We start from the raw sequence: 12301 nt of genomic DNA on the forward strand, positions 1-12301 counted from the left end.
GAAAGTTAACAACTAAGTACATATTAAAATAACTCTAATATGTCTAATTAAATCTAATATGAAGATCAAATCATTATTAATTTGACAACTTATCTATTAATATCCTTTCTTAAAAACATTTCTTGTTACATAACACAAGTTAGAATTCAATTAACCATGTAATGTATTTACACTTAAAAGTTATCACTATGATAATTCCTGGTTAATGTCTTGTAATTACACATAAAACAATGACTATTCTATATTATACACACTAAACATTGTAAACAAACATATAATAATACTTCAGTATAACTTACCAGTCAGATTATCCCCTCCATAGATAAGTCTGTAGATGTTCACTGTGTTGTTGTTGTATGATCCTACCCAGACAGAGCGGGTGTTGTCATCATAACTCAGGCTGAATGGTGTGTCTATCCCGTGTTGTTCTGTATCTATCTCTGTCAGGTAGTGACCATTTTTATCAATGATCTGTACTGTGTTGGTGTAAACATCACACACCAGGATGTGTGACAGCGCGTCAGTACAGATTCCACGTGGCCATAGTGGTGATCCTGATGGAGGACCTGTGTAGGAGAAGCGATGTCTTCCTCTTCTGTTTGTCACCACTACAGCAAAACGGTCCCAGTCAGACACAATAACATCTCCTTTGCGGTTCTCTGTGATGTACTTAGGACATCTATACAGTCCCTGACCTTTGTTTTTGTGCTGTATGGTCTGTATGTGTTCTCCTGTGTCAGTGTGACGGTTTACCTGGGCTGTCTTTGTATCGTTATTAAACATCCCGACCAGCAGGTCTCCAGTGGAGGGGGAGCTGTAGACACACTTTGGTTCCCATGGTGATGTGTATGGTATTACTGTGGTCTTTACTCTATCTTTAGATCGTTTTATGATGTTATCGTCACTGTCTATATAAATCACATCACCATTTTGAGTCACAGTATGTACTCCATAACCATATTGAGGTAAATCCGTCACACGATCTAGAATGTCACCTCTCGTGTTAGTTAAGATGAGATTGCCTTCATCATCACTGATCCAGACCCGGTCTGATGACACGTGGGTAATGTGTTTACACCCACTAACACCAGACACGGTGACAGATTTCTGTAACACGTATTCATACATCACTGACACCAGACTTCTTTTTCCTGTGACTTTATAATCCTGTGTGGATTTCAGTCAGGGAGATCTCTCTGTAAATTACAACACTGTTCTAGAATTATCTACATCAGGAACACACTGTTTATAAATAACAAATGTACTCATTGTAAAATGTTTGGGTTTTAAGAACTTATACAGTGTTTAAACAATTAAATAGAATTAACAGATAAACATAAATACCTTGACACTGGCTTCTCAATGCTTTGTCTCCATTCATAGCAGCCTCCAAGTGTTCTCAATTAAACCTGTCTAACAAAGCAATATTTATAAATTAAAACACATATAAATTGTGACATACTGGAAAACAGTTCAGATTCTTACAGATGTTAACATGAAATCATTTAAAACCTGACATTCAATAACATTGTATTTACAATTCAGTCTGTAAACTTTATAATTTACAGAAGAAAAATCATGATAAAAACTGCATTCTTACCATTACTAATTCATAGTTATTACAATAAAGTGTTAGATAGGAAAGTTCTACAGTAACTATGAGACTCTATAGATGGGTATGATTACTGTGTACTTTAACACAGTTATAACAAGAGGCCCATGAGCCACATCGCTCACCTGAGCACACTGGCTAAGATTGATTGATTGTATACTGTTTAACGTCCCTCTCCAGAATATTTCACTGATATGGAGACGTCACCATTGCCGGTGAAGGGCTGCAAATTTTGGCCTATGCTCGGCACTTACAGCCTTTGAGCAGGGAGGGATCTTTATTGTGCCACACCTGCTGTGACACGGGGCTTCGGTTTATGCGGTCTCATCCGAAGGACCGCCCCATTTATTCGCCTTTTACGACAAGCAAGGGGTACTGAGGACTTATTCTAACCCGGATTCCCATGGGACTCACTGGCTAAGAAAGAAAAGTTTTTTTTTTTTTTTTTTTTTTCACTGGCTAAGAAATAAAAGCAGAAATCACTTCAGTATTGAGTAGTTTAGATGGGGGGAGGGGATCTGAAATTTTAAACTACCAACTACCCGATGATGCTTCCATACAACAAATGCCATTACTGTTTTTGAGCAGATGATTTTTCCCTATTTATTCATTTGACCCCCTCCCTCCCATTGTAAATTATTGTAAATTGTACTTATAAATTTCCAATTGTGGCCCACCCTACCTACCCCCTACTTCACATACATGACTTAGTTATTAGGCATTAGTTAAACCTGTCAAAATGGTGAGTTCTTCCTCTTCTTTAGCTTTACATACTTCAACAGCACATCCTGGGAGACCTGTCAAAATCAACACAGTACAATGAGTAAATATTTCTGTAAAGCTTCAGTGTCTTAAAAGACTAATGTTATTGTATAGTATATTTTAGATTATTCATGTAAATGTAGACCCAAATTTTGTCAAGTCTTTAAAATACCAACCCCTAATATTTAAAAAGAGGCCCATGGGCCACATTGCTCACCTGAGCACTATGGTTAGGAAATAAAAGCAGAAATCACTTCAGTATTGAGTAGTTTAGACCGGGGGATGTTAAATTTTAAACTACCAACTACCCGATGATGCTTCCAAACAACAAATGCCATTACTGTTTTTGAGCAGATGATTTTTCCCTATTTATTCATTTGACCCCCCCCCCTCCCATTGTGGCCCAGCCCTAACCATGGTAGCCCTCATTTGAACCAGTATGACTTTGTACTACCTGAGGACGCCTCCATATCTATATGATTATACATTGCATTTCCCTTCTTGGGAAAAAAAATTCCTTGATATTTATAGATTTCCAATTGTGGCCCACCCTACCCACCCCCTACTTCACATTCATGACTTGAACAAACTTGAATCAACACTACATAAGGATGCTTACATAAAGATATGACCAATCATGGCTTTATTGTTCTTAAAAAGAAGAGTTTTAAAAAATTTGATTTTCCAATGTATTCATTCCTATGTAAACCTTTAATCGTCAATTGTGGCCTCGCCCTACCCCTGGGGGTCTTGATTTGAACAAACTTGAATCTACACTACCTGAGGATGCTTCAACATGAGTTTCATCTTTCCTGGCCCAAGGGTTTTGGAGAAGAAGATTTTTAAAAGTAGCAATTAATTTTTTGCTAATTCATAATTATCTCCCCTTGGAAGAGGGCTTGGCCTTTCATTTAAACAAATTTGAATCCCCTTCATCCAAGGATGCTTTGTAGCAAGTTTGGTTGAAATTGGCCCAGTGGTTCTTCAGAAGAAGTCGAAAATGTGAAAAGTTTACAGACAGACGGACGCCGGACAAAATGTGATCAGAAAAGCTCACTTGAGCCTACGGATCAGGTAAGCTAAAAAACTAAATTTAGGCATTAGTTAAACCTGTCAAAATGGTGACTTCTTCCACTTCTTTAGCTTTACATACTTCAAAAGCACATCCTGGGAGACCTGTCAAAGTAAACACAGTACAATGAGTAAATATTTCTGTATAGCTTCAGTGTCTTAAAAGACTAATGTTATTGTATAGTATATTTTAGATTATTCATGTAAATGTAGACCCGAATTTTGTCAAGTCTTTAAAATACCAACCCGTAATATTAAACAAGAGGCCAATTGGCGACATCGCTCACCTGAGCACTATGGCTAGGAAAAAATACAAATTGGTTTATTATTGAAAAGTTTAAATCCAAAAGTACTTAAAGTAGTCCCATGACCAATTATTGCTTTGCTATTCTTGAGAAGATGAGATTTTTCCTATATATTTCTATGAAAAACTTTGGTCGGCTATTGTGGCCCCGCCCTACCCCTGGGGGTCATGGTTTGAACAAACTTGAATCTGCACAACCTGAGGATGCTTCCATATGAATATGATCAATTATGGCCTTGCTATTTTTTAGAAGAAAATTTTTAAAGAATTTTCCTACATATTTCTATGTAAAACTTTGGTCGACCATTGTGGACCTTCCCTACCCGGGGGGTCAAGATTTGAAGGAAATGGAAGCTACACTACCTGAGGATGCTTCCAATTAAATATGATGAATTATGGCTTTGTCATTCTTGAGAAGAAGATTTTTTAAAAATTTTCCTATATATTTCTATGTAAAACTTTGGTCGGCCATTTTGGCCCCGCCCTACCTCCAGGGGTCATGATTTGAACAAACTTGAATCTACACTACCTGAGGATGTTTCCCCATAAGTTTCATCTTTCCTGGCACAGTGGTTCTTAAGAAGAAGATTTTTAAAACATCCTACCAAATTTTCCTTAATTCCCAATTATGTCCCTTGAATGAGGGCGTGGCCCTTCATTTGAAGAAACTTAAATCCCCTTTACCCAAGGATGCTTTGTAGCATGTTTGGTTGAAATTGGCCCAGTGGTTTATGAGAAGAAGTCGAAAATGTGAAAAGTTTACGAACAGACAGACAGACGGATACCGGGCAAAATGTGATCAGAAAAGCTCAAAAGCTAAAAAACTAAATTTAGGCATTAGTTAAACCTGTCAAAATGGTGATTTCTTCCCCTTCTTTGGCTTTATATACTTCAACAGCACATCCTGGGAGACCTGTCAAAATCAACACAGTACAATAAGTAAATATTTCTGAATAGCTTCAATGTCTTCAAAACTAATGTTATTGTATGATATATTTTAGATTACTCATGGAAATGTAGACCTGGATTTTGTCAAGTCTTTAAAATACCAACCCCTTATATCAAACAAGAGGCCCATGGGGCACATCGCTCACCTGAGCACTATAGCTAGGAAAAAAAGCAGAATTCACTCAGTATTGAGTAGTTTAGATGGGGGGATCTGAAATTTTAAACTACCAACTACCCGATGATGCTTCCATACAACAAATGCCATTACTGTTTTTGAGCAGATGATTTTTCCCTAGTTATTCGTTTGACCCCCCCCCCCCCTTGTGGCCCAGCCCTAACCGTGGTAGCCCCCATTTGAACCAGTATGACTTTGTACTACCTGAGAATGCCTCCATATCTATATGATTAAACATTGCTTTTCTGTTCTTGGGGAAAAAAATTCCTTGATATTTATAGATTTCCAATAGTGGCCCACCCTACTAACCCCTTACTTCACATTCATGACTTGAACAAACTTGAATCAACTCTACGTAAGGATGCTTACATAAAGATATGACCAATCATATCTTTATAGTTCTTAAAAAGAAGAGTTTTTAAAAAAATGATTTTCCAATGTATTCATTCCTATGTAAAACTTTAATCATCAATTATGGCCTTGCCCTATCCCTGGGAGTCTTGATTTGAACAAACTTGAATCTACACTACCTGAGGATGCTTCAACATGAGTTTCATCTTTCCTGGCCCAAGGGTTTTGGAGAAGAAGATTTTTAAAAGATGCAATTAATTTTTACACTGATTCATAATTATCTCCCCTTGGAAGAGGGTGTGACCCTTGATTTGAACAAATTCAAAATTCCCAGTATCCAAGGATGCTGTGTGCAAGTTTGGTTGAAATTGGTATAGTGGTTCTTCAGAAGAACCGAAAATGTGAAAAGTTTACAGACAGACCTAACGCCGGACAAAATGTGATCAGAAAAGCTCACTTGAGCCTTCGATCGGCTCACGTGAGCTGAAAAACTTAATTTAGGCATTAGTTAAACCTGTCAAAATGGTGACTCCTTCCACTTCTTTAGCTTTACATACTTCAACAGCACATCCTGGGAGACCTGTCAAAATCAACACAGTACAATGAGTAAATATTTCTGTATAGCTTCAATGTCTTGAAAACTAATGTTATTGTAATATATATTTTAGATTATTCATGGAAATGTAAACCTGAATTTTGTGAAGTCTTTAAAATCCTAGGAGCAGAGAAGAAGATTTTCAAAAATTTAATACATTTTCACTATATAAACAATAGAGCCCTGCCCTAACACCAGAACCCCTGACCCTGGGGCCATGAATTTCACAATTTGGTAGAGGCACTCTTGCTCCTCATAATTATTTACTGAATTAGTGTATTTAATACCTAGGAGCAGAGAAGAAGATTTTCAAAGATTTAATGCATTTTCATTATATAATCAATATAGAGCCCCGCCCTAACACCAGAACCCCTGAACCTGGGGCCATAAAATTCACAATTTTGGTAGAGGCACTCTTGCTCATCATAACTATGTACTTAGTTAGTTTATTTAAAACCTAGGAGCAGAGAAGAAGATTTTCAAAGATTTAATGCATTTTCACTATATAATCAATAGAGCCCCGCCCCAACACCAGAACCCCTGACCCTGGGGCCATGAGTTTCACAATTTTGGTAGAGGCACTCTTGCTCATCATAACTATGAACTTAATTTGTTTATTTAATACCCAGGAGCAGAGAAGAAGATTTTTAAAGACTTACTGCATTTTCACTATATAATCAATAGAGCCCCGCCCTAACACCAGAACCCCTGACCCTGGGGCCATGAATTTCACAATTTTGGTAGAGGACTCAATGCTGATTACAATTATACCAACAGTTTGACTGCTTGATATCCGGGAGTAAAGAAGAAGACTTTTAAAGATTGCACTATTTTTAGTGGTTTTTGCCCCCCCCCCCGGCCCCAGGGGGGCGGGTACCACGAAATTCACAATTTTTGTTCCCCTTCACCCATAGATGCTATATGCCAAATTTGGTTGAAATTGGTTCAGTGGTTTCAGAGAAGAAGCTGAAAATGTTTAAATGTTAACGCACGACGGACGACAGACAACGGACGACGACGGACAAAAACGGATAGCAATAGGTCACCTGAGTTTACTCAGGTGACCTAAAAATCCTGAAAAATAAGTTACAATAATATTTATTGCTGAGGATTACTGCTGAACTCCCCACTTCAATTTGAAACTAAAAAGGAAGATGGTTCAGTGAAACGTTTCTGTTTTTTTTTTAATTATTTTTTTAATATAATTTGGAGATCGAAATTATTACATACATGTACTCACGTTTAATATGGAGTTAAAATATGTAGCTTTGTTGGCCAATTCTAAAATGTTTTTATATTCATGAAACCTGTTTTTGTAAAATGATGGCATGATGCCGCCCCTCCCCCCCCCCTTTTTGCATTTTGCTTGCGATTTATGGGCTCTTAAATAATGATGTATATGAAAGAATTTCTTTTATTTACATAACACAAGAGGCCCACGGGCCTTATAGGTCACCTGAGTATCATGTAACAACTTTCCAGCGATTGTATGTGGTTCGTGTTTTAAGCCAAAAGCCATTAAATACACAAATTTTGAAAGAGGCACCATTGCTTATCGAGGGCAGATTCCAAAGCATTAATTTATTTTTAGTCAAAGTACCCCCTTGGTACCCCTGACCCAGCAGCCCTGAAAATATCTATTTTGAAAGAGGCCCCTTTCTTCATTATAAGGCCAGCATTTTTTTTTTTATGTTTAGGTTTAGTTATGAACATGAGAATAAAAAGTCCCGAAGGAAAAGGAAATAATTTTTTTTTTTGATAAATCAATTATTAACATTTGTACATTCTTTTTTTATGCTGTCTTAATAGGCTCCTTCTACTGGACACATAATACTTACAAATAGTAAAGTTGAATATTTAATTGCTTATTTCATCATCTGCCAGTTTTGGCCAGTTAAATAAATTTTGTGATGTTGGTCAAAATATATTTTAAACAAGAGGCCCATGGGCCTTATAGGTCACCTGAGTATCATGAAACAAGTCTCTGAACTGAGTAAAACCAAAATAATGAAGGAAGAAATACACACCTTTACCTCAGGAAACTTGAATTACAGTAGGGTTATGTAAGCTACTTGCTTCATTTTCATGTAATAATTCTGTATCATTATTATGTGCCATCAATGCACGAATTTCAGATTTTTTTATTTTTCGCAGAACATTATTGAAGTATCACATAATGATGAAATGTTCTTTGTTATGCAACTTACAATGCATTTGCAGTACGAAGATGCGGGACCCTTGAGTAATACTGACCCTGTGCAAGTTAGAGAGTCCTTCTATCCATACTAAACAACTTTTGTCACAACTGTAAACTTAAAGTGTGACATTAAAATTTGAAATTCTATAGTGATAAATCCTGCACTTTGTGGTTCTTATATATATTAATGTTAAATTTGTCCCTTCTTACAGTCTTTTAAACATACTGTAATAAAAAATCAAACATTCAAAAGAAGTCATTAGATTTATTGGAGTTCTAAATTCACTCAGTATGATGATTTTCATGTATTAAGCAATGAAATTATTCAGAACATCAGATTTTGAAAAGAAAGCATCTTATATCATAGTATCTACAATTGTACAACAGCTTAAATGAAAATATGGCACAATTATACTCAACAAACAAAAAAATCAAAGTAAGGGAAATTTAAAAACAAGATAATGTAAAGCAGACTCCACGGCAAAAGAGAACATCAATGTAAATATAAATCACTGCTTAATTTACACACTGAAATGCATGTTTCTATAAACATGTTACTAGTACAATCAATGGTTCAATAATTGACTTTTAAATTGTGCACAATAATGACTGAAATAATGACATTGTATTTATTGACTATAGCATTGCATTTATTTAGAAAGCTTGGTGAACAATTCATTTATTATTTTAATTACTTTGTTCAATTTTCAAACAATATGCAAATACCTAATTGGTCTACTTTCTGAAATTTTACCACCAAACATACTATGTATGAAGCAATCTTCACTTTATTTCTATATCATCCGAAAGAAGCAAGGTTTACCTCCCTTTACGGGCTGGCCATTGACCCCCTTCTTTCTATGCTACTTACCTTTAAAAAAGTGAATGTTTAATGTCTTTGGTGATTTCAGACAGTTAGAGCATAAAAATAGATAAATAATGTAAAATTATAGTAACATGAACATGTTTTTTTTTTCATATACCTGAATTTGTTCACTAAGCATAAATTTTATATATATACATACATTTTAAAATTTGCACAAATACATGTTAGTAGTAAAAATTGAACCATAAAATTTTCCTTAAATTTTTACAACGCGATCAAAAATGTAATGAACATGTAAATGCACTATGGCAAAAACAATAGAAATAAATTTAAACAGAGACATATAAAACCATGGTTTTATATGTCTCTGATTTAATACAACATTTTAATCATTCTGCTCCAAAGCATTTTGAATCAATGCAGCCCCCCCCCTCCCCCCAAAGAAAATAAATCAATAAATATGCAAAGATTACCTAGACCAGTGAACTTATACATACATTGATTACAATTTTTAAAAATTAAAATATCTGCATAATGAAAATTGATAGTTATTGATATATTTCAAGGAAATTTAGCTGTATTCAGTGGTTGTAGAGAACAACTTCTTTAATCTTACATAACGAAAGCGAAAAGAAAGATTAAAAGTTGTTTACAAAGACCTGAATACATTTATCAACACTTTTTTTTTTAGAAAAATAGATCTTAAAATCATAAGATATGATAAATCCAGAGAAATGGTGTTTTATTATGTATATATACTACATGTAGTAGTTTCTTGAATTGTGTTGTCTGTAAATTCCAATTTATTTTTTGTGGTAAATGACGGTAAGGATTCTAAATTTATGAGATATATCTATTTATGTTTTTGCATAAAATTTCAATATACATGTATGGAGTTATTTAAAATATAGATTTGGAAATACATGTAACATGTGTAATGCAAAAATAAGGATGGCTTGATAAGAAGACCTCCCAAAGAATATATGTTTAAGCAACAAGTCTGGACAAAGTATTTACATGATTAGTCTTAATTAATATAATTATGTACAACAGATAATAACAGTTTCACATTCAATGTACATAGCAAATTAAGGAAGCCAGTCTTTTCAGAAACAGAAAGTAGAATATATTAATTACAATTTCACATGTGAAACGAGGCAGTCTTTTCAGAAATGTAGATAACAGTTTCACATGTAACACAGGAGGCAGTCTTTTCAGAAATGGAACGTAACTGGTTTAACAGTTTCATATTTAACATGATAGATCGTCTTTTCAAATATGGAATGTTGGTTTTTAAATTTCACATGCAACACAGGAGATAGTCTTTTCTATAAACGGAATGTTGATATAACAGTACTACATTAACACAGCTATCAGCTAGTCTTTTCACAACACAGGGGCAACTATTCACAATGTCTTTGCAGATATATACCCTTTTGACAATGGGTTGTACAATAACTAGTAATTCTGTGTAAAACACATAAATTTTTCCATTCAAATACATACTTATAAAATTCTAATATATACTTAAATTCAAGACATAGATATCAATCACCATAAGTAAAATCTACTATTTCAGAAATCAATGTTAATTTAAATGCCCATGAGATAGAATGTGAATTTATGATTATTATACAATGTACATGTACATGCATTACCAAAACAGACACAGTGTACAAAGTACTTTACAAACACAAAAACATTAAGAGCCCTCTATGCATTGCACACTAAAGAGTTCAGATTTTGTGGTATTTTTAAGCAGATAATCTGCCATTTTATCCAGACTAAATAAATTGAAATGTATAGTTTATCAGTATCAGCTAATCTGTGAGAGTGATCAAATCAACCATTCACAATTACACTTAAATAGACCAAGAAAAATAGATTGAACTCTTCATTTGCAAGTACTTTGCAAAGTTAAGTAAACAACAGTGAATATTTATTTGTGAGTACTTCATTCTCTTTGAAATAAAGAAACTTGGATTCGCTTTGAATATTTTTTTCTAAGGCTGAATCCATGGGTACCCTAGGATGAAAATGTAATAGATAATCTCTGTATTGATTTACACCTTTACATACTATAATTTTCTCAATTTTCCTTTAGTGTTGAGAGGGCCCTTAAATAAATGTTAAAACAATATTAAAAAAGAAGCAAAAAATCATTGGAAAAATATCAAATGCTATTTGATGGTATTATTTCATCCAGACCTAATAGATCAAGTAAAATTTAAGAGGCATGCATGGCCACTAAAAGCATGTTATAAAAATATCTTAATATTTGATTGAATCAAATCTTGCAGATATAAACCATTACAATTATTCATTATAATATACCTTCATATTTCAATCAAAAAAAAAAAAAAGAACATGCATAATTACATTCAATTTATAAATGACTGAGATGTTTAGTTCAATAATTACAAAAGTATACAAATTTACATATTGTGTTACAAAACACAAACATCTACATAATTATCCTGTTACAAGAAAACAATACTGTGATGAAATTGAACTGTATGCACTATATATTAAATAAAGGTAAACTGTTTTCACCTGTTTTTTTTTAAGTTTGCAAACATTACATACATATTAAACTAAATAATTGCATCTCATGGGCATTCAATTTTTAAACTCAATTTTGTCCCAATAACTTCCCAATAAGGAAATATATGTATTAAAATTTTAAAATTATATACTACTGTACATATATGTACATGTACATATGTATTTTTTTTAAGATACAGTGGAGTTATTGGGACATATAGGGTAGATGATGAGTGGCAACCCTTGATTTTGCCTAACCACTCTTGGCAGTTTGTAAATATTTAGCTTCCAATGGAAACTAAATATTTACAAACTACCTGTGTTGTGCTCTGGAGGGTTTTTGATACTGCACCTATATCATTAGCTAGCTTAAGGATTATTTGCAGCACAATAAATCATATTATGGTCAGACCAATAAGCTTGAAGCACATCTGTTTGTATATCAGTGAAGTTGGTAAATATTAGGTCTAACTGTGTCTTGTTTTTTGTTGTTACCGTGTTTATCACTTGCTCACAGCCAAAGTTTTCTTTCATAAAGTTTAGGAAATGTCCATACTGACCAGTATTCAAATCCAAATTACAATCTCCCATCATCACAATTTTTTCATCTTTGTTAACAAATGGAAGCAACATGTTCCTCAAGGTATCGTAAAAATGTTGAAGAGTACAAGAAGGCTGCTTATATAAAACTACACACTGTATTGGAGTATTGGACGACTTAATGGAAATTATGGAAAATTCAACAGACTTGGAAGTGAAGGAGTTGTATGTCAAACACTGTAAATGATTCCTCAAATAAATGACAATGCCATGATGTGATCTGGTATGGGAAATGTTTGCATCATTTCTGAACATTGTAAAACCCTCTAAAGTAAAGTCTTCATCAGAATCTGATTCACAAAGCCAAGATTCAGCT

At 34.1% G+C, this 12301-nt stretch overlaps 1 protein-coding gene across 27 annotated transcripts in view; it reads right to left on the reverse strand.

Moving 5' to 3' along the window:
* LOC134255284 (uncharacterized) overlaps nt 1–12301 on the reverse strand; it is a 60679-nt gene that overhangs the window by 26699 nt on the left and 21679 nt on the right. For 4 of the 27 annotated variants that reach the window (XM_062737814.1, XM_062737813.1, XM_062737809.1 and 1 more), the window contains 3 exons: nt 2344–2409; nt 1345–1413; nt 300–1196 (listed from right to left, as the gene is read on the reverse strand). In XM_062737814.1, coding sequence (XP_062593798.1) covers nt 300–1128 — 829 coding nt within the window. In that variant the 5' untranslated portion in view covers nt 1129–1196; nt 1345–1413; nt 2344–2409. Of the gene's footprint in view, nt 1–299; nt 1197–1344; nt 1414–2343; nt 2410–3484; nt 3551–4596; nt 4663–5737; nt 5804–12301 lie in introns of all 27 variants that reach the window. The other 23 variants (XM_062737810.1, XM_062737808.1, XM_062737815.1 and 20 more) reach the window with 13 other exon arrangements.

The sequence above is a fragment of the Saccostrea cucullata genome, unplaced genomic scaffold, assembly GCF_032062105.1.
Source record: "Saccostrea cucullata isolate Sc308-1 unplaced genomic scaffold, CSIRO_AGI_Scuc_v1 ctg1728, whole genome shotgun sequence".
Classification (NCBI taxonomy): Eukaryota; Metazoa; Mollusca; class Bivalvia; order Ostreida; family Ostreidae; genus Saccostrea; species Saccostrea cuccullata.